Source organism: Pleurodeles waltl, chromosome 3_1, assembly GCF_031143425.1.
Source record: "Pleurodeles waltl isolate 20211129_DDA chromosome 3_1, aPleWal1.hap1.20221129, whole genome shotgun sequence".
NCBI classification, from domain to species: Eukaryota; Metazoa; Chordata; class Amphibia; order Caudata; family Salamandridae; genus Pleurodeles; species Pleurodeles waltl.
The window spans coordinates 1336399828-1336427059 of record NC_090440.1 but is presented as its reverse complement, the minus strand read 5'-3'; the positions used below and the strand labels follow the sequence as shown (position 1 = coordinate 1336427059).

The following is a 27232-nucleotide window of genomic DNA, read 5'->3' as shown; positions in this document are numbered from 1 at the left end:
GAACACCCATTAGGCATGAACTTGTTGAAATACTAGGACCCCTTAACCTGTAAGTCCAACAGGTGAAAGTCCCTCCTGGGTGGACTGGCAACCTGAAAGCCAACTCAATTCGGCTTTGGCAAACAATGCCCCATGGGCCCAAAGTCTTCAGGGTGCAGATACCGTGGCCAATGTAAGTGTTTTTTTTTTTACTGACCATAAGGCATGATCAATTACTTCTTTAACATAATTCCCCATAGGACAGATAGGTTTTGGATGAGGAAAGACTCTCTTGCCTTCTTCTTCGGTACCACTTCCAGCACAAAACAGACAAGCTTATCCAGTGCTCAATGGGCCTGTTACCTCGTTTAACGTCCTCTCTTTCTCGATTTGTAGCATGGCTACATCTATGTTTAGTTTCAGGAAGTGCTGGTTTCTGTAAAATTAGACTGTAGCTTTATTCTGTGATAGGATCTTAAAAACAATCTCTAAAACCATCATAAAGTATTTGAGATGCCTGAGTATTGCCATAAGTATTCAGCTAAGTGATCAAAGCCTACAAGTTAACTGCGGAATTAGCTTTCTTAAAGGGAGAATGCTCTTCAGCGTTTCTGTTGACCCTTATCCTTTCCTTTCTTGTAACATTTGAATACAGGATGAGAGAGTATACCACAAAACGAGCAGTTGTGTTTGAACTTACAGGTACCTGGAGGCCTGCTTACATGTATATTTGATATGTGCCCAACGTGCCCCTCGTCCCTCTCTTCTCCCACCTCCCTGTGTTGAGCAAAAGAGCTGGTGAGGGGGCCACCTGGCTTCTTAAGCAAAGCTTGGTGCAACCAACCTTTCACATCAGTTTGGTGCCAAACAATGTCTGACATGCAGGAGCGACTCACAGGGTGTGGAAAGGGCGCGGCACGCAGGGGGATATCAAAATAAATTAAATTAAAAAACAACAATTACCTCGTTCCTCGCCGTGCCGCTCCTCTCTTCTGCCTCGCTGCAGACGACCATTCCTGACGCTGCTCAAAGCAGTATCAGGATTGGCTGGGAGCACCCAGCCAGGGCACTCCTAGTTAGACTGGGAGCCTGTGCACGGTCTCTCCAGCCCGGCAACTTTGTTGCCGAGCTAGAGAGAGCACACTGCGCATGTATGTTTGGCCTGCCTGAGACGGCCAGCCAAACATAGATGCTCAGTGAGGGGGAGTGCTGTGCACTCCCCTTCACTGCTCGTCACCCCAGTGGCCCAGCAACCTTTTAAAGAAAATGATAATAAACTCTGTTTATTATCCTTTTCTTTTAAAGGTTTTGCTGCTACCGCTACTACTGGCAGGGGGTTGTGGAGGGCGACGCTCCTCTGCCCTAATGGAGGAGCCGCCCCCGCTGACATGTAGGCTTTTTTTCTTGTGAATGCCCTATCCTACTTCTTCAAGTTGATGCCCCCACATTTGTCATGCATACACACAATCTTGCTTTGGTAGCAGGATGGCTGCATCCCAATTCAACTAGCGAATTAGTCAATCAGCACGGCGTGGAAAATCATGAACCCTTTGACTTTGCTAAAGTCTCATCAACCTTTGGCTTGCGGTGGGTGTGTGAACAATCTCTGCAGTGTGAGCTCTTCTTGCAAAGCTTGGCCTTATCCTTTGATGGTGTTTACAATATCAATATTACATTTAAAAAAATCCACAAATCATCCTTTAAAATCTTTTCTTTTATCCCAGCTGACAAGTACAAACCTAACCGATCCCACTCAGACTGAAGGGGCGCAAGCCCCAGACTCTGCAATTAGATAGGAGTCCCTGACAGGCCAGCCACCTTAGCCATGGCTTTCTGGGCTGGTGCTGGCCACCCCCAAAGCATGTAGAGTGGTTGTTGGCCCACCACTGGGGCACCCACGGCTGGAGGACTGCACTGGCACTGCTCAGAGATCGGATTTGGACTGAAGCCCCCGGCCCTGTAGGGTGGCCAGACGTCCCGGATTTCCCCAGACAGTCCCTGTTTTTAGAGGACTGTCCTGGTGTCCCGACGCTTCCCTTAATTTTAAACAAATGTCCCGGTTTTTGGGACAGAGGTCAGATCATTACATAAATGTTCCGGTTTTTGGGACAAAGGTCTGATTATCTAGGGAAGCATAAATTAAAGGTATGCTTTCTTTTAACTTATGCAAAAATTAAAGTAATTTAACTGTTACTGTCAGGCAACACAGTCCCGTGTCTGCTCCCAGCAGAGAGACCGAGTGAGGAGCAGAGAGAGGTGGGTGGGGGCGGGTTGGGGGTGCAGGGTGGGAGGTCATGCCATAGAAAAAACGGGACATGCCAGGTATAAAAGTGAGTGTAAAGTATTTAGTCCTTCTTTTGTGTCTGGCCTGTCCCGGTTTTTGCTCCTCAAAATCTGGTCACCATATGTTCAGCCCCTGCACCCACACCCAACACTGCCCGCAGCGCCCTTGCTTCTGCTAAACTGCCCTCTTCTGGCTGGCCGGCAGCCATGCCCCCGCCAAGCGCTGAGACCACCCCCAGCCTTAGACAGCCACGGGAAGGGCTATCAGGTCGGGGTTCCGGCTCGGTGCGGACTCCGTGTGCAGCTCCACCGTGCTGTACTCTGCCGCTCTGCCCTGCGATTGTTACCTCTGAATAATGCTGGCTGTAAATACGGCCCCTCCCGAGCCAGCAGCAGCCCTGGGAGTGTCACTCCGTCTGGGCCCGGTTCACCCATCCCCGTTGCGCGCGTGGGGCTGGGCGAACCCCTTCCCCTGCTTGACACCCTTTCCTGTGCCTTTTGGGTTAAGGGATGGGGGGTGCAGGGGGCTGCTACAGGGCACTCCTGCCCTCCTAGAAAGACCCGGAACGTCTGCCAGAGCAGGAGGTTCAGGGCCCCCTCCTGTCCCGCAAACAAGGTTTGCTGGGTGCAAGCGAGTACTTTCAGCAATAACAGCAGTAACAATCCTCCCAACAAAAATATCTGAAGTATCATTAAAGGTAGGGTGTCCAACATAGTTCCAGGAGGGTGGAATCGATACTGGATTTTGGAAATAAGATCCATGTAGATGTACCTTATGTAACTTTCTGCTTCGTGAACATCCTGCAAATCCTGCATGGACTGGCCCTCTCTGGTCCACATTGAAACCACGAGCTGTGTTAAGGGGCACAGCGCTGAGCAGAGGGGAGGCTAAGCTGGCAGAGGCCTCTTCGCATCAGAAAACCACAAAGCAGAGCCCCTCCTCGTACCACGGTCCTGCTGGTGCATCCGAATCAGTGCCACCAGCAGGACCGGGGTACGAGGAGGGGCTCTGCTTTGTGGTTTTCTGATCCGAAGAGGCCTCTGCCAGCTTAGCCTCCCCTCTGCTCAGCGCTGTGCCCCTTAACACAGCTCGTGGTACCACACGCTACATGGAAACACTTCCAACCCAGGGCCAAAACTAAGGAAATAAACACGCTTCCAACCACACCTGTACCGTGCTGTAAGCGCTTCAATATCCCACGCAGGGGTAGTAAGCACTGTGCAAATTCTACAATAAACATGTCTCCCGAGTCATTTCATCTACTGGGTACATAACCTGCGTTTTAAAATTCAAATATATATTAGTCCGGTGTCCTCTTAAGACTCGGAATTCAAATATGTATAGAGTAAAACTCTTCCATTAAAAAATGTTATCTCGCGTCTCACACACTTGATATTTTGTTCGAGTGTGTAGGCCGTACTTCTGCGCTTCTTTGCGGCCAGGACAGACTCGTGCATGGCTTCCCGGGCGGACCGGGCCTTGCAACGGTGATTTCCGCCCCCGACTTGCTCGCGCGCTGGTTCCACGCTTTGCCTTTGGATGGAAGACTTACATTATACAATATTGACCGGTTATCGACCGCACGCCGCAAACGGAATTGTCTCCTGGGCGCTTCAATAATTGGATGTTGTTACCACCAGCGGTATTCACAGAAGTAACTCGAACTGGCGTGCTTAATCCCAGGCCCTTGGCTCACCTCAGGCGCCATTGATAAGATAGTCCCAGAATTATCCTCGGGTCTTGACTTAAACTGTATTGATCGACTGTCCCTCCATTGCAGTTACTTGTCTCTAAGATGTTCTTTTCAGTCAGGCAGCATTATTTGTGTTAGGGCTTCCCGGAGATACACGGGTTCGTTACATTCAATTTCCAATGGAAGCAATCGAGGGATTTCAGCTCTTTTGACTGCTGACATTGAATTTGTCAGTTTCCGCGTTATCTCTGTTTTTAACTTCAGGGAAAGCTCTTGGGCATATTGAAATTTGAGGGGTCGGGTGGGGGGTTATGGGGGCGGGCAGCAGGTGATCCAAAACTGAAAAGAGGGGTACACAACTTGATTGATTAAAAAGACTAGTTAGCTATGAAGATGCGTTTGATGCGTCATTTAATGCTCAACAATAGCAGGTGCATGCATCCTCTCTACATACTGTGTCAGGTGTTTGAGCAATATAATGTACTGTCAAACAGTGAATGAAAGTGGCATAGTACTGTGTAGGAGGCCTCCCAGTCGGGGAGGACATCTTTTCAACTCACAGATGTAAAATACAGACAAAGAGACAGTGTTCTTGCTACTGCATACAATGGACCTACAGCAAGTTTTCTTTTTATGTATATCACGTGCAGTTTATTTGAAGTAGGATTATGATATTGGGATGATAAGTGATATTTGTATGTTTTTGTATCTGTAGTACATGGTAAATGTGTGATTTTGTGAATGTTCTAACTGTTGAATTGAAAAGTTTTACAAGTTTTAAATGAAAGTTTTAGACAAAAGTCTGAATAACCATAAAGAGGTTACAACAAAGCACTGGATTGTGCATTGATCAGTTTAAACATTTACAGAAATTGGGGAAGTAATCCATTTATAAACGGTTACTGTATCAGATCCTAATTGGGAAGTTCTATGAGTACCCATGGGGTCGCCCTACTTATGGAAATCCTACCCCATAAAGCCAATCCCCATGACGTCACTAACCCTCGCATCCAGACAACATGATAAAGTCCCGTTTTGCCAGGACATGACTCCATGTTTTTTTTTCCCCAGACCCTTCTGAGTCCAGCCCCACCATCCTGGACAGTTTCAGTTCACGGGAAGTGAAAGCGGGGCAGGAAGTAGAGCTTCCGTGCATCGCTTCCGGGTACCCGAACCTGTCCAGCCGCTGGATCAAAGATGGTCGCCCCGTGCCCACCGACAGCCGCTGGAGTAAGCGCGGCACAGGCCTCACCATCAGTGACCTGCGCGTGGAGGACAGCGGCACCTACATCTGCGAAGTCATCAACAACTTTGGGTCAGCAGAGGTCAGCGGCACCCTGACTGTTATAGGTAAGAGGTCGCAGCGGCGGCCAGGCTGAGAGTGATGTTGACAGACTGAACAAACTGCAAAGAAGAGAGGATCCTGCCCATAGGGAAAATTAATCGAGAAAGAGTTTTATAGTGTTTTATAGTGTTATATAGGGTGACATTAAAGCACATATAAAAAACATCGAGGTGCCAAAGCATGTAACAAAAACACCCCCCTCACAATCCTCCACCACAGAGGGAGGAATACCCACTGACTGGTTACCTTCTTGGTCAATGGCAGAGATGCCCACTTGTTTATGTATAAAGCTGCAAACTCAAAACTTTGCCCCACTTTCTGGATTGTTAAAGTTCTTTTGGTTGGAAGGTTATTATTGTGGGGATTAATGTTGGCACCTGTGGTAGAAGAATCTTTTTTTTTTTTTGGGGGGGGTCTTCCTGTGGGAGGATCTAATAGGCTTTTCTTTTAACGTTGGGTGTTAGTGTTTTGGGGGTTATTGTGAGGTTTCTTTCTCAAAGCTGTTCTAATTTTGCGTGGGTCTTGTTATGGGAGGTTCTTACTGCAAAGGCTCTTATTTTGGAGACGTCTTATTGTTGAGCTTGTTATTACGGGATGTTCTTATTGTCAGAGCATCTTACTGGGAGATGTCTTAATTTTGCAAGATACTTGTTGTGAGAATGGTCCATATTGTGGTAGGTTCTTTCTGCAGAAGGTCTCGTACTGGGAGGGTGTCGTTGTGAGAGGTTATTGTTACAGGAGGTTCTTGATGTGGAATCATCTTATTCTGGGATCTGTTGTCATTATGTTCTTGCTGTAGTAGATTAGAATTCTGGGATTTTTATATTTTGGGATATTCCCCAATCTTTTATAATTGAATGAATTATCTCATGTAACCTTAAGATCCAACACTCCTAACTGCGGTCCCATGATCATCATCTCGCCCATGACTTTGTATTTTTCGGTCTCTGACCCTTAGAACCCCTGCGAGTAACCCTCACACCAAAGAAGCTGAAGACTGGCATTGGCAGCACAGTCATTCTGTCATGTGCCCTGACCGGCTCGCCAGAGTACATCATCCGCTGGTATCGCAACACCGAACTGGTGGTACCCGATGACTTCATCTCCATTCGGGGCATTGGAAACGAGACCCTGCTTATCACTTCAGCCCAGAAGAGCCACTCTGGTGCCTACCAATGCTTTGCCATCCGTAAAGCACTGACCGCCCAAGACTTCTCCATCATCGTCCTGGAGGGTGAGTGGGGCAGTTTAGAGTAACAAGAGGCTAGGCAGCGTGGGGGGAGAAGAGAAAGGGGGAAGCGATGGGATAGGGGAGGGTGACTATAGTATGAGAAAGAGAATGAGAAAGTGGTAAGAGATAAAATGATGGGAGTGAACAGGGTAGAGACATGGACAAGGCATACATGCGAGGGAGAAGTCAAGATGCAAAGAAGGAGAGGTTGGAAAGGGAATATAGATAGTGGAAAAGTGAGGATGTTTAGTTGGAGTGGCAAGGGAGAGATGGCTACCAAAGACACCAGTTTAACACGGAAAGAAGGGCGAAGAAGAGGATATAAGGAAGAGGTGGAGCTAACAGATTAACAACGTAAATGTGGACGAGGCATAGTGGTGGGTATCTGTTGTTTAATATGAATATCAAAATGTACAGATGAACCGAGAGTTTTAGCATCGTGTGTGCGCTGGGCATCACATGCTGGATGTTGCGGATGGCGACCAGGGGCTCACACCCTCCATTCCTACGAGTTTCTACAATTGCAGAACCACCTGAGCCATTGCATCATTTTCAACTCTTGCTTATCAAGCAATAAAAAGGCAACTTAAGAGGTAACTCATCGTTAAAAGTGGCCAACTACCCTCAACTGTGAGCCTGGACAAAGCCAACTTTAATCATCTGGGCTTCCGGCCAATCAAAGAAAATGGGATGGTTGTAACGTTGGTTTTGACTCCTGGTCTCTAGAAACCCAATCATAAAATTACACCAAAGCACTCTGATAACTGTAAGTGTCCAAGCAGTCTGATAAGACCTGTTTCCGTGTCCCCTGTGTTAAGTTCTGCAGTAAGTGAAAGAAAAAGCTGCCTCCTGCTACCCAAGAAAGTTAATAACTGACCATCCCTGGAAGGAGCTGCTGACTGCAGGGTGGGGGGTATATTCTGTTACTGGGGGAGGAAGTAAGGTATCAGCTGAGTAGTAACGTCATGAGGCAAGGGGTACCAGGACACTCATAAAACCATTCATTCCTGTGGCCCGAAGCCTTACTGACATTGGATCTCTTTCTGTTCTGCCCATAGATGGCACCCCTCGGATCACCTCATCCTTCAGTGAGAAGGTGGTGAACCCTGGGGAGCAGTTCTCTCTGATGTGCACGGCCAAAGGTGCCCCCCCACCCACCATCACATGGACACTCGACGATGAGCCCATCGTGAAGGACAATGGGCACCGCAGCAACCAGTACACCATGTCAGACGGTACCACCGTGAGCCACATGAACGTCACAAGCCCGCAGATCAAGGATGGAGGCGTGTACCGGTGCGCCGCGCGCAACTCGGTGGGCAGTGCGGAGTACCAAGCGCGAATAAACGTAAGAGGTGCCTGTCCTACTTTAAATATCAGACTAGGATTGAATTTTGCTTCTGTTTGGTGAAAATGTTCATAATCCCTCTCCAGCCATGCTCCTATCATGTGTCTGCTCCTCACGTTGCTCTTTATCCTCATTTCGTCCCACTTAGTCCTCACTGTATAAATTAACCCCTCTTTGCTCTTCTTGTGTTTCTTTTGCTCTTCATCCCAGAGAGTTTTGTATTGATTGTCTCTAAAAAGATGTTGCTTTCCTTTCTCTTTGTTCATTTGTAATTCCTTGTTTTGCTTCTCAGAAATGACCAATACATTTCTCCTCACTCCCTTTTTATTTTTCACTCTTTTTAACAAGTCTCTCTTTTTACACACAAACCTCACCTGTGAAACTGTTTATTACCCCCTATCCTTAGTAGACAGTATACCTCTCTTCCCACTCATGGCGGTATACGCTCTCTGCCCCTCCTACTGCGCTAAGTTTATTTTTGCCACTATTTTATCTCTAGATTTGTTCTTTCATGTCCCCCACTATCCGATTACCAGTCCCCTTTCTGACTTCCTTGCCCTCATAATTACAGCCAGTGGCCCTGCCTCCTTCAGTTACATCTCCTTGTACGCTTAGACTCTCCTTCATCATCCCAGGGCAGTCCTGCTTCACACGCCACCTTTCTTCTGCCCTCACCCCTTATCAAGAAAACTTTTTCTAATACCCACTCAGTACACCATTGCACCTTAGACTCTGCATCCGACTTGACCTTTCTCACCACAGAGAACGTTACTCCCTTCTCTTCCCCTTGCTTTCATTCCAGTACACACTAAGAAACCCTCACGTTAAACCTTTTCTCCAGGTCATAGGGCAGTGTTACAGTTGACGCTGTCATTTCTCTTTTCCGCCTCATAGTCCTGGATATTGTTGCTTACGTAGTTTGCCAAAACTTTCAAAGATCCCTTGGGTGTGCAGTATAGCTGAGGTCGAGCAGGCAAGGCCTTCTCAAAGAAGTGGTTGGGCGTTTTGGGCTCATACACAACGTAACACAAAAGTTAGAGATATAATGAATGCTAAGGCGCATATATATGTGTGTGTGTATATATATATATATATATACATACACACACACACACACCCTGATGCTATTACAGTTGCAAGGTGGCTGAGATGACTTCAAGCCTATCCCAGTGTTACCCTAAGGGGTAAAGCACAACACAAAACAAGTCTGTGGGGTCTTTGTCTTAATCCACTCTCAATGTTCTTGGATTCGGAGTTACTATGATGTTTTCCAACTAGGTAGCCAATCGTAGGGGCATAGATTATATCTTTAGAAACCATCCCAGCCTAGCCCAGCAGTCTGGTGGGCTGAAGGGCACCACTTTGCACTAGAGAAAAAGTCCAGGTATTTCCTGGAAAAGTCGCACAGGTTTAATTAGAGTAAAAAAGAGCCTGCTTTGGGTCTCTCTACTTGTTGGTGTTATCAGGAAAGGTTCCGAGGCACTATCTTGCAGCTGGCTGATTATCAGTGAATTATTTGGTGCCCTCAGGGAATTGTATTGTATTACATTGCATTGTAACCGCGTTTAGATAGTGCTTCATACCCCACAGAGGAATGCTGAAGTGCATTATCGGACTGATAGCACACTAGACTGTTAGGAAGTGCTTGGTTGGAAGGATGTTTTACTTGTTGTCAGCCTATGTGGAAGCATTTTTGAGTTGTGTGTCAATGATCAGAGTGGTGACTGTATCTGGTCTTTGGTAGCAGTGCTTAGCGGTGCAATGAAACAAGGATAAGCAAGAGACAGTGCGCCCTCAGGTTACATTCGCTGGCTCTTAAATTTTACTCAGCAGGTCCCAATATCAATTTTGTGGTGATTACCGAAGATTTTTCAATCCATCTTTCGTGCTGTGTGCAGCAATTATGTCATCAACATTATGGCCCTCATTATGACATTGGCGGAAATGCCGCCAACCGCCACGGCGACGGCCGCCAACATACCGTCGCCATGGCTTCCAACCGTCCACCTCATTATGACCGTAAACGGAATTCTGCCAGAAGGCTGGCGGAATTCCATCTACGGTCATGGCGGTGGACAGCGGTGCTGCTGCCAGCCGCAGCGCCACGCCTGCAGAACGCCGCTGACCGTATCATGAGCCATGATGCAGCCTCGCGGTGTTTTGCTGGGCAGCAGCGCCGCGTCACGTATCCTGCCGGAGGGGCCCCTGCAAGCAGGTAAGTGGGGTTCTCCGACAGGAGAGGGGGGTGGGGGTGTGTGAGGCTGTGTTTGTATGTGTGCATGCGTGTGTTATGCGTGTGTGCATGAATGGGTATGTGTGTACGTGCATGGTGTGTTGTGTGTGTCTGGATGATGTATGTTAGTGAGTGTTGCTGTGAGATTGTATGGGTGGGTGGGTATGATTGTATTGCGTGGGTGAATGTGGGAATGCGGGTGTGTATGTATGTGAGTGTATGTGTGTGTATGTTGGGGGGGTCAGGAGGAGGAGGGTGGGGGAAGCTTTATCAGCCCGCAAAAGTATAATTGTCATCCAGTCTACTCCAATAATAGTCTGCCATGGCAGTATCCCATTATGGTGATTTCTGTAGTATATGAGCACCATCACCAACTAACCTGCATTCATTTGGGCACCTCTGTTATCCAGCCTAGACTGATTCCAGCCATGGTCACATCCACTCATGGCATTCCATAGTCAAACTTGACACTGTTCAGTAGCCTTGTTGTCTAGTGTGCAGTCATTACAGCTAGGCACATTAGGGATCTGTAGTGGTGCTCCTTTGGGTGTAGTGTACTCTCGAGTAGTCTCTCTTCCTATGGTCATGAATGTTGCTCTGTTTTGATGTCAGGGTGGTCCCTAGTTTTTTGCATTTTTATCTTGGGAAAAGCCAAGTTTTCATTTCCCTCCTGAACTTTAGATAGTCTTGTATGTTTCTTATTCTGGTTTCCAATAAGTTCAATGCTTTCACTGCATGCGCTGAGAAATGTTTTTTTTTGTTATAGGAAGGGATGACGTGTCAGTGTAAGCCTTTAACATAGATTTGTAGTCATTGAGTACTGTTGAAAATGTGCTTGTACGTGGCGGAACCCTATTTCTTGGATGGCTTTCGCAAACTATGCGAAGTGCTCTATAGGCAAAGTGTCTCACTATTGCCAGATGTTCTAATGGTTGCAGCACTGGTGTTCTGTTCCTTCGGGTGGAGATGTAATAGCAGACTTGCAACTATGTTTTAGATCTGTGTTTTAGATTTAGATCCTTCATAGCTTGTGTAGTAGGAAGCAGGTACAAACCTTTTGTGTAACCTATTTGTGATATTATGAAGTTGAGAATGGCCTGCTGTTTTTGGTGATATCTCAGATGAGGGAGGATGCATCTTAGTAGAACATACTTCTGATGACTTAATTGGCATGTGGGCCCAGGGGCCAGGTTTGAGTCACTGACCACTCCCACGCTGTAAGTGGTGGATCCTCCACTTCTTTGGACATGATTGTTGTAGTTTAGCAGATATTCCATTGCCCACTGCTCATGTTCTCAGTTTTTGCAGAGTTGAGCTTGAGATCACTGGTCGTCATTCATTCATCAGTGACACATAAACTGTCATCAAGTTGAGATGTGTTTACAGTCTTGTAGGATGCTGCAAGGTGAAGCATGAGAAGAGATGTTCGGTTGTATTATCCAATGCTTTGTCAATCTCCATGGGAAGAGGGGATACAGAGTAAGGTATTTCCTTGTATGTCAAGCTTTTTAGCCCATAGTAGTAGTTCCTGATGATGAGCAATGTCAAAGGCGGCAGATAGGTCCAAAAGTAATAGTCTGCCATTCCAGTGCTGTCCACTGTTAATTTTAGGACACCCCAGAAGCATGTTATTGCTGCCTCAGGGCTTCTGCCTGGGCGAAATCTGGATTGTTGGTCCAAGAGTATGTTGTTCTCAACAAAGTTAGAATTCTGAAGAAGGCCACCCTTTCTATCAGTTTTCTTAAGAATGTCCCATTGGCATTTGGTGTGTAGTTGACAGGATTAGGTGGCTCAAGCTAGTTTTATTTCAGCAGTGGTCAGATAAAGCAGGTCTTGAGTTTGGGTGGGAAGATTCATGTGCTTGGCCCATTGTTAAGATGTTCTTTGCCACAGGTCCTGAATCTTCACTAGCCTGTATCCCATTCTCGACGTTTGTGGTTGAATTTGTCAGAACCTTGTAGACGTGAAGATCACAGTAGGCTTGTCCAGGATGAGATGATTACTTGTGATACTTCAATTCCCTATAGCTCTGGACCACTGGTGGTGGTTGAAACATATTTTCACTGGAAGGTCGCTGGCGGAGAATAGTGCAAGTCTCAGAGAAGTGGGGGACGGCGGGGATTTCAAGGTATTTGGAAGTGGTCAAAGAAGTCCTCAAAACCAGTAACCAGGGAGGTCTTGTGTGCCTACGTAGAACTTTACTTGTATGACTGTTGTTGTGGACAACACCAAAAGTGTTTGTATATAATCCATGATTGTGCAAATGGCTCTTTATTCAGATCCATGGCATGTAAACTTGTAGATATTAATTGTGAAGACGGTGTATGTTCTCCTGGATTCAAGGCTGAAATCACTTCCAAAAAAGGAAGGGACTATAGGAAGATACAGGCTGAATTAAAAATACCGATTGTCAAACACTAGCCGACAAGTTGTGCTGGGAGCTACATTATATTGCCGCTCCCAGCAGAAACACATGGCGAACCTCCAAAGACAGCTAAGCTGCCTCTGCCTAGCCACACATAAACCTCCGTTTTTCCAGGGATCACTAGAAAGCTCACAACTGCCCTCATTGAGTGGCCTCCTTTTCTTCCTTACTTTTCTACCCGTTTTCACTCTTCCGTTATGTTTGTCTCACTTCTTCAAGCAGTGATTCCTCTGACGGCGCAGTGTGTGTCTGTATGCACTTGCCTGTTTGTCTATCTGTATGTCTGTCTCTGCATTTGAGTGTCCCTGCTAATTTTTGTTCTTTGGAACACAGTGTAAATGCATATGAAAACGTATAGGCACCACTTTCTGCCACCTCCCTCCGCGCAGTGTGCTTTCTTTGCAAGAGATGGCGCTCTTGTTTGTTCATATGTCCCTTCTAATGCTTATTCTGCGTTGGACAGGCCCACTGTCTGGCTGAACTGCAGTGTAAGCTGCTTCGATAGGATCCCCTGACTCCTCCAACAAGCATTGGCATAACACTCGAGCGCGGACTGCTGCATTGAAAACATTTTAAAAAATGATTGCTTTGTGTATGCAGTGCTCGATTAAGATAAGGAATTAAACGTGTGCGGACAGACTCCACTTTTCTGATGCAAAACAGTCCCCTGAGCATTCCATTGAAGATGGAAGCATAGGTCCAAACAGCCCTTGGAAAGAGGTTGACACAAAAATGCTCCTGTGGGCTGATTTGATATGTAATTGACAATGTCTCAAGCCCCCAGCTGGAGAATTCGGAGTCAGAGAAACAGAGAAACAATGTTTGAAGGAGGCTCAACCAAAGCCAGAGAGTATGAATACAAATCAATCTGTTCACCTTTAATGGTACAAGCGCTATTGCACATCAAACCTACCAAAGCCTGTGTATAGGAATGGTGCACATCGACATGCACTTCCATGGGTTTTAGTCCACAAACATCGCAGACCTTTTACAGTGTAAACCCAGGATACTGCAGTGCTACCCTTTATCTACAAATATTCAATGTCTTAAAAGGGTCTTTGCATTGTAATTGTGGAGTATCTCAGCACTGCAGAATGCACTTGGAATGCAACTCCAGTTCATTGCAGGGTGTACTGGCAGCGAAGCCCCTACGTACTTCTGTGATGCAACTATACTAGTAACGTAACTGCATTGGACATGAACTGCAACTACTGTGCGGTGCTTATGTGCCCTTCAGTGTCTCGCAGTGTATTTGCAGAGTAACGTCAGTATACTTTAATAGTGTGAAACATATCTGCATTGGAGATATATATATACACATATATATACACACTTCAGAGCAGAGTACACCTCAGTACTTCAGTGTACCTGCATTCTAATTTCAGTATACTTCAGTTCAGCACAGTGTTCCCGTGACCCACGGTACTTTCTTTGCTGCACACTGCATTTGCTGAATAACTGTTGTCTATTTCAGTGCTGCTTTTCATCTGCAGGGTACCATCCGCGGACATCAGTACTCTACATCACAGTTGTGGGTTTCCTGTAGAACAGCTTCAGCACTGCAAAGTGTATTTCTAGCTTAAGTGTACGTCAATGCTGCACAGTGCATCTGCAGTAAACGTCTAGCACATTTAAGTATTGTGCAGTGCATCTGAATTGGAAGCCCGGTGTACTTCAGTACCCCCACGGTGCATCTACAGTGAATGCCCAGTGTATTTCAGTGCAGCACTGTGCACCTGAAGTACAAACCCAACCTACTTAAGTGCTGCACAGTTCATCCGCAGTGGAAGTCCCTGCGCTTAGTATTTCACAGAGCATCGGCAATGAGAGCCCCTGTATTTCAACACTGCATAGTACATGTGGACTGGAAGTTCTGTAAACTTCAGTTCTGCAGTGGAAGTCGAGTGGGATTCAGTACTGAATAGTGGAAATGCAGCGAATGTTTAGTGTAATGGAGAACTGTGCTGTGTTCCAGCATGTGCTTCCATAGAACATAATTGTTTTGCATGGTAGATACAGTGTGGTTCTGTACTGCACCATGTACATGAAAGATTACTTCGGTGGGCCGTATCTGTGCACAGAGCATCTGCAGTGGACCTCCAGTGTAGAGACCCGTTCCCTCTAATGCATGGTCTTTCTCCTGCAATCCTGCGCCACAGACTCCACACGCACCTGATGTGTTTTCTGTCTCTTCCACAGACTACCCTCCACCCATCTAATATATGGCTGTTCCCATCCACTCCCATTCCACACACGCACAACTTACTTATGTATGTCCTTCTACTTCATTCTTCTGGTTCACCTAATCCCTATCATGTATGATTTGCCTTTTCCACATACTCCCCTGGCCTCTCCCATGCATCCATGCTCCTTTCCACTTTTTTGTCCACAGACACACTCTTATGTATGGACGCTTTCCTTCACTCTTAGTTCAAATACTGTTCCCCGCCCACCACCTCTTCTATATGGTCTCCTTTCACCACTCTTTGTTCAAACACTTCCCCACCTACCACCTCTCATGTATGGTGTCTCTACTTCACTCTTGGTTCAAAGACCTCTCCACCCAGCACATTTCATGTATGGTGTCTTTCCTCCACTCTTGGTTCCAATACTCTTTCCCACCTCCCATCTATGGTCTCCTTCCACCACTCTTCATTCAGAAACCTTCACTCCTGCTCCACCTCTGATGTTTCTTCTTCCCTCAGCTCTTGTTACACAGACATCCTACATCTCAGATGTATGATATTTCTCTCCAATCTTGCTCCACAAACATACCGCCCCTCTGATGTTTGGTCTGTCTCCACCATCTTGCCCCACATACCCTCTCCTCTTACCACTTATCCCAGTGTATGGACTGCTTCCCATAAGGGGTGGTTCCAGGGTCCACCTAACGTGCTTGTGTCCTGCTCTCCCCTTCTGTCTCCCCAGGTCCCCCCAGCATCCGGACGATGAAGAACATCACGGCTGTGGCCGGGCGGGACACATTTATCCACTGCCGGGTCATAGGATACCCCTATTATTCCATCAAGTGGCTGAAGGACGCGCTGCTGCTGCCTGACAACCATCGGCAGGTGGTCTTTGAAAACGGCACCCTCAAGTTGATGGACGTGCAGAAAGTGATGGATGAGGGGGAGTACCTATGCAGCGTGCTCATCCAGCCCCAGCTATCCATCAGCGAGAGTGTCCATGTCACAGTAAAAGGTAAGGGTGTATTCAGTGCAGGGACCAGATCTCTCCTTTCACTTCATGGGGTAGTATCCTACATTGACTCTGGGGGCCTTTCTCCTGGGATCCTAAGGTAGTCAGGGGTTACTGGGCAGTGTGGGTTCTATGAGGCCTTCTCTTAGGACCCCAGATAGCCAGTGGGCACTGAATAGTATTCTCTGAGACCTACTCTTGGGGACCTAGGACAGTCGAGAGTTAATAGGGAGTATCTTGTGGGGTCCTGTGGGAAGTCAGAGGTTAATGTACAGGGTCCCGAGCAGATTCTGTCAGGCCTTCTTGGGGCCATGATGCAGTGTTCTGCGTGGCTCTACGAAGCCTGTCTGGGGGGTCATAGAGCAATCAGTAGTTGCTTGGTAGCATCCCAGGTGGGCTCGGTGAGGTTGTTTCTTGGTGTCCTAGGGCCGTGTTCTGAACCCTCCTCCTGGGGCCCTTGGTAGAGGTTGGTGGGCAGTGTATTGTGTAGGTTCTCTGAGTCCTTTCCTTGTGGTCCTGGGGTTGTCAGAGGTTACTGGAAGTATCCCATGGGATCCTGGGACAGCTGCAGGGTACTGGGCAGCATCTTCTCAAGCAGATTTTCTGAGACTTCTCGGGGCCCTTGGGCAGCTAGTGGTTATCAGACCATATCATATGCTGCTGCTGCCTTTTTGGACAGATATCTAAATATCACAAAATAATAATAATTGACTCCAATTGGAGAGCCAGGTTACCAGTTATGGACATGTGCATCTCGGGTTACCTCTGTTGAGCAGTCGTGGTTACTAGTCTAGTGACTCCGATTCAGTGTGACACAGTAAATAACACTCAATAGCATCAGTGTCCAGTGAGTGAGTTGACTTCAAGGGAGAACAGGGTTGAAGACGGGCAGGGACAAACTGACCTATAAGGAAACCTGGCAGTGCCAGAAGTGCTGGTCTGACCGGTCTGAGTGTGAGCCATTTATTTGACTATTCATGGGCCTCTTTTATGGTCTTGTGAGCTGGTGTTTAGCCTTCATTTTCTTGATATTGCCACAAACGTTGCCTACAGCAAGCACAAATACAGACTACAACAGCTACGTTTTAGTTATGTGAGATGCGAATGGGAGCCCATTTTATTTTGATTCCTAGACACACCTTCTATCTCAGTCCAACAGAGAAGCACCCAAACAAGACACGTCCGACAAATATTCTTGAGACTAAGCAAGGATCTCCGTTATGGGGACCAAACTAAAGTTTTGCTGGAAGGATGACTGGGCAGCTCCCCACTATTAGATGCAGGTAAATACCAATATAGCGCTGAACTACAGTTTGGAGCCAGTACCACCAGTCACTTCTTCGCCCCGTGCGAGAGGCAACAACAATCTTCAAAAAGATTGGGGATAAGCTGTGGTGGGGGTCTTATTACAGTAGGACAAGTCTGTGCTGTTGTGCAGCTGGTGTTGAAAGGTGGAGATTGTGGATTGCTGTGCCCACTGAGGGAAAACATAAAGCAGGACAGAAAAGAGTTGCCAGGTGTGGCTCCCAAATAGTCATGAGCACTCTCCACCCATCACCAAGGTACCCGAACCTTCTGTTTCCCTCATAAAGTGCCCTGTTCTGGCCCAGCTAATGGTTAGCCCCACCTCACCCACTCTGTCTGGGAGGTGCTAGTCTTCACAAAGTAGAAGATGCAGTAGACAGAGCAGACTCTCTTCAAGAGGGAACAGTCCATAACTTCCACAAAGCCTACTTACAATAACTGACTGATGGCTCAGAGATGAAATCCCAGTTTTAATAGCAGCTCAAGGCATTGTGCCATGGGTTATCGCCCGCTGAGCCTTCCAGCACTGCAATGACAGGATTTTTAGCCCGGGTTCATCTAGTCCTGGTAGTGAGAGGCTATGTAACCCATCCATTCTTGCACACCCTGCTCCTCCCAGACCCAGGCTTGGATCCATATCCCTCCTCACCCCAAGATCACAGGTTTTCCATGTAAACACGGACTCTTAAGTGTCTGACCTGTACCCGCCTCACCTTCCGGCGCTCTACCAGTGTTTCTGTGGGCTTTTAAAGACTGATGCCCAGGGGCCTCACAAAGCTCACTGAACACGCTAAAAGCATCAACCCGCTATCAATAATTGATTGGCAGCAGGGGAGTGATTAAGCCCGATTGAGTGAGCTGCAGGCTTTTATGCTGCAAATATTCACCTCTCCAGTCTGAGACAACAGAGTTGTCACTCAAGTTACACAGATTTCACAGGCTCATGTCTCAGACGGTAAAACTATACTTCATGTTAGACAGATCATACGAGCCTGTTTCCTGACTGCTGGGTTATCTCTCAGGTTACACAAATCTCAAGGCTCAGACTTCTGGTTCCACCTGGATTGTTTCTGTGTGATGGGTTGGACAAGAGGGCGCATTGCATCTTGCAGGCTGCACTGCCGAGTTGCTGCCACTTAATTGGTGAAATTACAAAAAAAAAGGTTGAACAGAAAGGCAGAAGCCTAGCACCTACTCTCCGCTCCAGAGAGCAAAGCTATCCCACAGGTTACACAGACATCACAGATTCAGACCTCGGTGAGTGGAGCTATCTTTAAAGTTAAGCTGAATTAATAGGTTCAGACCTCAAACAGCAGAGAGAATCCTTCAGGTTTCACAGCTCTCTCTGGTTTATGCCTCACATAGATGAGTTGTTTCTTAGGAAAAAGCTGTCACCGGATGCAACAAGTCTCACATTTGCTCTAGTTAGAGCTATTAGCGTTGTAAACTCCTAACCAGACTTTTCTTGCCCCACAAATTGAAAGGAAAAAAGTGAGCGCGATCGCGCTATGTAAAACGCAGGGCGATCGCGCTGAAATTGAAGAGAAAAAAAAGAGCGCGATCGCGCTGCATGGAAAATAAAAAGATAAAGTAGTCCGGAAACCATGCTGAAAACGTATGTTTTCAGTAGTTGGCCGGTGAGCTTGAGGAAGGTTAAACACCGGAAAAGGCATGAGGTATGCATGCCTTTCACTAATGAAATCAAGCAGATTTTAAAAGGAAAGCCCACGAACCAGTAAAAGTGACAGGTGTGACATGGGCACGGTTGCAAGCCCAAAGAGAGATTACAACAGGGATGGAGCCCTTGTGCGCTCTACCCTAAAAATGCAGAGTTATCCCAAAGTAAGCACAGATCATACAGGCTAAGGTACACAGATATTTGACGCTCAGGGAAGAGCTAGTTTTACACAGACTGTGCAGCTCAGAATTCTGGTAGTAAATTAATCTTGTTCAGGCACTCCTCTCTCTTTGATATTGAGGGGCCTGCAACTGTTACCTATAAAAGGCGAGTAATAATTGCTTCAGTAGAGCTTGGAGTCCTTGGTTCTTAAGTGTCTGCAGTGGTTGGCTCTGAGGGACCTGCACTGATTGGTGCAGAGTGCCCTCCTATGACTGGTTGTTAGGTATTCGTATTGCTTGGTTCTTATTGGGAGTTCTTTGATCAGAGCTGCACTGTTTTTTTGGTATCCAGTGATTTCTAATTTACTCTCTATTTATCCCTTTTGTTGTTTCCCACAGTCCCACCTCTTATCCAACCCTTCGAGTTCCCTCCGGCGTCCATTGGCCAGCTGCTCTACATCCCATGTGTGGTGTCTTCGGGGGACATGCCCATCCGTATCACCTGGAGGAAGGATGGGCAGGTGATCATTTCTGGGTCAGGGGTCACCATTGAGTCCAAGGAGTTCATGAGCTCCCTACAGATATCCAGTGTGTCCCTCAAACACAATGGCAACTACACCTGCATTGCCAGCAACGCAGCTGCCACAGTCAGCCGGGAGCGGCAGCTTGTTGTGCGAGGTAAGGCTTCTCCGTGTACCACATCAGCATATAATTGAAATGACATGGGGAAATAGCACCCTTGGAATTCATTGCGTGGAGTCACATCGATCATAGGAGTGTTGTGAGTGGCTGTCTGAAACTGCTTGAATAGTCAGTACGAAATCATTGGCTATGAGCAAACATTTGAAGGGCAGCAGGGTTCTGATTGGCTGTGTGTACCTTTTCATATATTACGTTTTTTGTGAAGTGCAAAATTTAACTGAATTGTCTCTCTACAAGGCCTTCTGGAACAGCACCAGAGGGTGACGCAGAAGAGTGAGTCAGAGAATGAGTCCAATACACTGAAGATTGCAAGACCTTTTAGTTGGTTTAACAGAAAGAACCTACCAAACAGTATCAAAATGTTCTGCTTATGGCAGGTTACACCCAGATCTGCTCCAGAGTGAATTTGTTTTTTTGCTAGTCGAGTATTTTATTGTATGGTATTAGTATTTCGATAATATAGTGCTTTCTACCCCTTGCATAAATCAGAAATGCTAAAAGACGAGGTCCAGGCCATCACCTACATCATGTGGCTTGCTTTTTAATGAGGGTTGCCTCTGTTGTGAAAGTATTTTATGAGGTTACAGGTAGGGCTTTGTTTGTCTTGGTGGTTACTGCATAAATCCATGTCATCTTATTGGTGATCCGTCTCCGAGCTGATGTTGCCACCTTCAGCTGTACAGCCTATCTATACAGTCTCAGGCAACTTAGACGGTTACTGTCTCTAAACAAACTGGAAACCAGAATGGTATTTTTGGAACCCCCTTTATGTAACTGAGCCAGTACTCCCTATGAAGCAAGTTCTTCCTTTAGAATTATGGTGCAGGTACGAACCAACCTTGCAAATAGTTAACATAACTGTAAATAGATATATATTCTGCTCTCTGACTTGACGGATGTGCAACAATACCCTCTTGGTTTTGATTTTAGCAGGTGACCCACTTTTCGAAACTTCCCCAACACGGGTTCACTTTTCAACCCAGTTAGGCCCTGGCTTGTGGTAAGCAGAGGAGCCTTTAATACCGTTAGCATCTTGGCAGGATTTGTTCTGGACCCCATAACCCTTCCCTCTCACGAATCGCAAGAACGGATTCTGTATCTTCAGGGCATATTTCTGGACATTACAGGCTAAGACTGTAGGGTGATAAAGCAAGGAGCGGTGCTGGGCACCCTCCAGCAGTGGTTGGACAGTCGGTGGTTTTGTGACCCAGGTGACTGAGTCGGTCCCGAGGTTGTGATACAGAGCTTCCGAAGTGGCAGAGTAAGGTGATGAAGCTATGTTGGCTGATTGCATCTTCTTTCATTCCTACTGCCAGGTCCCACTGGAGCACGGTCCTGTCTGGAGGGTGGTCAGTGGTCTCACGCTCAGGGAATTTGTCAAGTTCCAGAGGTTACAATAGTGGGTGAAGTCCTGACAGAGAGGAATTATTAATATATTTTGAGCGATAATAGCTTAATGCTTCTATCTCCTACTTAATGCCAAGTCACACTAGATGAGATCCTGACAGGGAGGGGGTGATACAGCTGTAAGGGATGCTAGCCTCGTGCTTTCATGCCTAATACTAGAGCACACTGTAAAACACTCCGCAGTGGACGGCGATTGATGGTCAGTCTCCAGAAGGCTGGGCAGGTCCAGGGGTTGTAGCACTTTTGGTAATGAAGCCTTTACCATTGTGGAACCAACATATAAAGTCTGACATGGGAAAGGCGTTGAGGAGAGGAGACTAAGGAGCACAGCACTACAGATGAGAACCTAGTAGGTTGGAGGACACAAATGATAGGCATGTTAGCCCCACACAACCCTCAGGCTTAGCTTCCAGAGTTTTTAAAATGGTATAAAGGAACACAATGGTGCAAGCGATGGAAGGCAACATTATGTATGTGCTACATGGTGAATCTGTATGCCTGCACTCTCCCTGGGTACTGAAGCAAGACGAGAGCTGTATCCGCCGGCAAGCATCCAAGAAACGGGTCTGACATCCAGCACACAACAGGGCCAGAACACCCAAAAGCCCTTGTGCTCTCACACCAAGAGAAAAAGAAGAAAAATCACCCTGTCCTGCAAGAGGAACTAACCATAAAGAGAAGTGAAAAGTTATTGTTAATGAGTGGGGAAACCCAGACCTGTACGCATTCTTAACAAGAGAGAACATAAATGGGCAGCAGCATTCCTCAGCTCCCACAGAATGGGGTCCAGAGTCAGCGCACGGTGGGGCAATGCACACTTGACCATTCAGTGGGGGACTCTTTCTGACATCTTCCCACCTACGCCCCTGATGTCCCAAGTTGTGGAATAGTGAAGAATGTCAGCCATACTAACAGCACCCCCTTATTATTATGGTCCCCGCCTGTGCAGCTCAGACACCACTATTGTTTTCTAGAATGGTGTTCATTGCCTCTTCAGGAAACCTCTTTTAACCAAATTAAAGGGCCAATCCATGCGAGATTTTTGGTGCTGTCCAGATTAGGTCAATTTACGTACAGTGAACACACGGGATTTATTTACAGAGTTAGTGGTGATCCTGAAAAGGTGGCCTGGATCAGGCACTCTTTGACCTACGCTGGATGTCCTCCTTATAATCAGGCTCCAGTTGACTCCGCTATATAGGCTCTAAAATCCACATGTTCCCAAGATAGCTCATATTTCTCCCATCAGGCTTCTTGCCTATCCTCCGAGATGAAAGAAGGTACTTCCCCCAATAGGAAGGCAGGTGCAGGTGCAGTTGCAGCAGGTGGAGTTGAGGGCTACTTTGAAGGTGTACGAGACGGTTCAGCTTGCAGGAAGATGCTGGGAAGAAGAAGCACGGTTAGGTTCATGCATGAATTTGGTCTGATTGTGATGGAAAAGAGGAAGTAAGATGGGGAGGGTCAGATATGGACACAAGTTGTAGAAACTGTGCAGGGCACTGCCATGCTCTGTGGCTCCGTCTACTTTTTGCCTTAAGGCGGGCATGCAAGTATATCCGGGAAGGTTGGTTGGTGGTAAAATGCTGCTCATTCTCATGGAGTTGAAAAGAGTACTAGCCGGCGCTAAGAAGGAAACTCTTGTCTGACATCATGAACCTGAAAGTTTCAAGCAATGGTGTAGGGAGAGTGACATTGTCAGGGGCATACATTGAAATGGAACAGTTTTGTGTAGGCTGGAGGAGGGAGTCCAGGTTATATTTTCTCTTTTACGTGTTGGATCTCTGGGTATTGTATGAACATCAAGTGTAGTTTGGCAGGGAGGCAGTTGAGTTGTGGGGTATGAGACAAGGAATCCCAAAATACTGTGCAATAACTAGACACTATCATTGTATTTACCGTGTTTGGCAGGCAAGAGGTTGAGGCATACCACTGAACGCACTTGGCACTACAGACTGCGTAGAGGAGGACACAACACTATGAATGTATCCTTAGGGTTCGTTTTGTGCATTTTTGCCGAAAGATACCCCCAATTTTGGCTTTAGCAGCAAACTGGGAGATGAATGTGGTACCTGCGAGTAGGGGTGTGCACAGTTGCATGACGTCATCTGTTTTATGCTTCAAATTCATGCCTAAGTGGAGTCACAAACACACATTCATGAGCTTCCTATTTTTTTCACTTTAATACACATAATACAAACCTTGTAATTTCGCACCCACGCAGTAGGCCACAGGATGAGGCACAGCACCTGATCCTATAACAGATATCAAGCTGCAAACCTAGTTGCAGGCAAGTAGCGTTGTATTTTGAATTCTTCTGAAAGCCCGAGTTTCCTTTCTTCTTCAAGATGTGCCACAAATTGCCCTTCTGTATCTACTTAACTCAAATTCGGTTTGTGGCCCAGCTGATCTCAGTGAGGTGTTTTTTACTATTACCCTGGCTCACTGTTTATGAAGTCAGTGACCTGATTAACAATGGAAGAGGAGTATTTTCTACACGTGGTGAATGAAGAGGCGGCATTGTTTGGAGAGATCTTTCCTTACACAGAACTCATTGGTTGGTAACCGTGAATGCTCTGCCGTGAACACCGACCTATGATGAAGGAAACGCGTCCACAATTGTAATCAGTCCTCAAACGGAGGAGATCTTCCCATCCCATATTTGCCCCTCTGTGGAAGCTACTTCAGGGGTGACGGTCTCGGGGGCTATTGACTTTCAATTGGTCAATAATCCCTGGTGGGTATCCTTTCCCTCTGGTACCAGGGTCCACGTTACTGTTTAACCCAAAGCAGAGTTTAGTAAACCTCTTCAGCACTTACCCTTCAGGTAGCTTGACACAGCGATCCAAACGTACTCGGGGGATGCTGTGGTCCAGAAACGCAGAACTCAGCGCTAGGAAATAACAAAAAAACAATGTCTAGTCATTGCTTTATCTTAAAGATAAGTACTTATTCTACACACAGCTACGCATAACACAGAGAAACACATGCACATGGAGAAAAGAAAGGCAATGTAGAACCATGTAAACATATTTTTACAGGAAACATTTTCAGCCTGCTGGTTTTAACGCAGGCTTTTCACAAGGAAGAAGCCTCTGCCTGTGTGCTATACATTATAATATTATCGGTCCTGTCTCAAAAGAGTTCGGGTAGGATTCCTACATCCACTTTCAGACTCCTCTCCTTTTTTTCTCTAATGTTTCCCGTGTGGTCTGAGGCTCATGAAGCCCTTGTGTGTGGTGGCGGTCTTCATCGGGAGTCCTCTGTCCTGCTGTCTGCACACAAGGGGAATGGAGTTATGTGGTCACCACAGCCTCCCAGGTCCGACTCAAGCCCTGCACTGCCCTCAGGTGTCACTTCTTCAGACACACGTTGGTCTACCCACACAAAGTGGAGCGCTCACCCCAGGACACACAAAGACACTCCTCAGAAATGGTGTGAGTGTGATCTCAGATGAGAGGGGGTGCTCGATGGAGGACTGATGGCGTGCCCTAATGGCAGTACACCAGGCTGTCCAGCCTGGAGTTGACAGAGTCCCAGAATGAAAGTACCAAGCTCTTTCTGAAATGGCTGAAGATTGCTAGACTGTATAAAAACCTACAATTTCAAACGCGTATTACATTTAACCTTGATTAGCCTGTTATAAAGCCACACACTTACAGGCAACCTGGCAAATGCAGCCAGATTATCATGTACGTGGACGCCCACAGAGCCATGGATGATGTGGCAGGGAGCTAGAACTGGGCTAAAAAGGTCCATCTATGCAACTGCTTGGCAGCAGTTTTGGATCCGGTTTGTGGGGTTTTGCGGTTTAATGCTCACTGGTTATACCACTGAACACTCCTAGACCAGGCAGAGGTACCAAGCAATCGCTAGGTCTTGTTATAGCAACTAGGGGCACACAGAATGTCAGAGATGGAGGATGCTCATCACAGTTCCCTGCAGGAACCATCTTCTATCTAGCCTTGCCACAATTCTGCTGAGAATGTATGGGTCCCTCTGCAAAGCTTCCTCAGACAGCAGGTCTCTGATCTGGTCTGTACAGCCTTTGCTTTTGTTGGGGTATCATTCTGGCACCTCTTTCCACAGTGGTTGGCTTTCTCCCTCAAGGACATACTCAAGTAGCCCTTCTATCAGAATTCCGGACCCCCATGTCTGCTCCTGATTTTGTGAGGGCACAGGCAGGTAAATCCTCCGGGACTGGAGGGCTGCCTTTTCAAGAGTATCCTTGCACACTGGTGTGGAGTTCCTACACCATATTTATGCCCAACTGGATACTTCTTCGCTTTGAGGGGTGGGATTAGCTGTGCTTTGACACTTGATGTAAAACAAAAGAACAAATGAGGGAGAGGCATTCTTACCCAGCTGCTACACAAAACTGCCTGCAGTATTACCTGTGGGGAAACTGGAAGCAGGAAGATGCAAGACTTATGCACTTCATAGACGTGTCATCGCCTCCCTCTAGCTACAGTGGTTGGGCTCACCTCAAGGAGGAGGCTGTGAAATCTTTCAGGGCCTTCCCTCATTCAACACAGAACCTGAGCAGGCTCCATTCACCAGTTTCCATTTTGTCCATCATCCAGAAACACAAAATCTAAAATAAATACGTATCCACATATGGTAAAGCACAGCAAAGACACTCCACACTCAAAGTGGCTGGCAAATGCTGAAAAAACAATGCCCACCACCGGTGTCCCACATGCATGGAGCAAAGGACCTGGTTAAATAGGTAGAAGGACCTTTTAACAATGGAGGGGAGCAGGCACCTCTCCTTTAAAAGGCAAGAGGCAAAGGGGACTTATCCCTTCCAAAATGTTTAAGTGCTGCCACCATTGTCAGCCTTTCAGTTAAGTGAGAGAACAGTAGTCACTTTCAAAGCAAAAGGCGCATTTTGGATGCCCTCCTGACCTCAAAACCCACACTCCGGGGGGGGGGGGGGGGGGGTCTGAAACCATTACACACGTTCCCTCGGTAAAATATGCATCATTGTGTTTTTACCGAAGAGAAAATATATACATCTACAGAGACGTTCACACTGTTGCCACAAGTGGGACACTGGCAGGGGTGTGTGCTCCACAGGCCCATGTAGGAGACATATTGTCTCAATACCTGCATTGCAGAACAATTGGGCTGATTTGGATGGGAAGGTTAAACAATGCTTCATTTGAAAAGAAGGGAACTCATGGTAAAATGAAGACCACATTTTATTTTCCACAAGGACTTTTGCTTTTGGCATTTTAGTCCCATGGTTCACAGCAGACCATTAAACACAGAAAACTAGGCATCATGCCGGTAACAGCAGAACGTGTCACAAAAATGCTTTCGTATTGTATAGAAAGCCGTCAGCTGCTAACATACGTAAAACAAGCATATGCAGTGGGTCTCGCGTTTGCTCGAGTTAAAGCCATTAGTGTTGTACATTTCTAACTGGACTTTTCTTGCCACATAAATTGAAAATGAAAAGTAGAACAGTTGACAGAAGTAAGACAACTCAAAGCGCCACGGCCTCCATGAGCGAGAGCACGAGAGTTATTGGCTCCCTGCATGAATGTCTAGAAAGGATTGCAGCTGGAATGAAAGTCAAATCGAGGCCAGAGGATGGGCCATCACATGCTGTAATAGGAGGAAGTGTGAAGTAGTGTGATGGCCAACAAAAATGTTCACTTAGTGAAATCGCCTGGGAGCGAACTCCGCACACAAAGAGGAAGGACATTTCACAAAATGCACCAATAAAAATGAAGCATTTAAGACAAGCACAACAAAGAAACAAAGAATAAATAGCAAGAATGGGCTTGGTTAAAAGCCCACAGACACATTAGAACAGGTCAGAGCAATTGTGTGCTTGACCCTAAACAACAGCTTTGAAAAGAACATGGGCAACAAAGTGGACCAATAGTGCTGCGCTGAAAGTAAGAGTAAAGCTGGAGACCATGTATAGTCAGCCAGTATATGTGTGGTTCAGGTGGGCCAAGAGTTTTGTGTCTGCCCTCACGAGCATGAGTGAATGATGAAAGTTTTTCCTTATCACCCTGCCTGACTCCTCTGCCCTCTCAATGACACTGATTTGTCTATGTCTTGTACATTGTCACATCACTTGTCCCCTGCTTCTTTGCAGTGCCCCCTCGCTTCGTGGTGCAGCCCAATAACCAAGATGGCATATATGGCAAAGCCGGAGTGCTTAACTGCTCGGTGGATGGGTACCCTCCACCAAAAGTCATGTGGAAGCATGCGCATGGTGAGTATTGC

The 27232-nt window shown here is 46.7% G+C and overlaps 1 protein-coding gene across 3 annotated transcripts in view; it reads left to right on the top strand.

Annotated features, from left to right (window-relative positions):
- The window catches only part of DSCAML1 (DS cell adhesion molecule like 1), a 468701-nt gene that overhangs the window by 268924 nt on the left and 172545 nt on the right, over positions 1-27232 (top strand). For 2 of the 3 annotated variants that reach the window (XM_069224722.1, XM_069224723.1), the window contains exons 5-10: positions 5028-5306; positions 6260-6535; positions 7591-7887; positions 15467-15739; positions 19280-19558; positions 27102-27221. In XM_069224722.1, coding sequence (XP_069080823.1) covers positions 5028-5306; positions 6260-6535; positions 7591-7887; positions 15467-15739; positions 19280-19558; positions 27102-27221 — 1524 coding nt within the window. The remainder of the gene's footprint in view (positions 1-5027; positions 5307-6259; positions 6536-7590; positions 7888-15466; positions 15740-19279; positions 19559-27101; positions 27222-27232) is intronic. The other variant, XR_011201525.1, reaches the window with a different exon arrangement.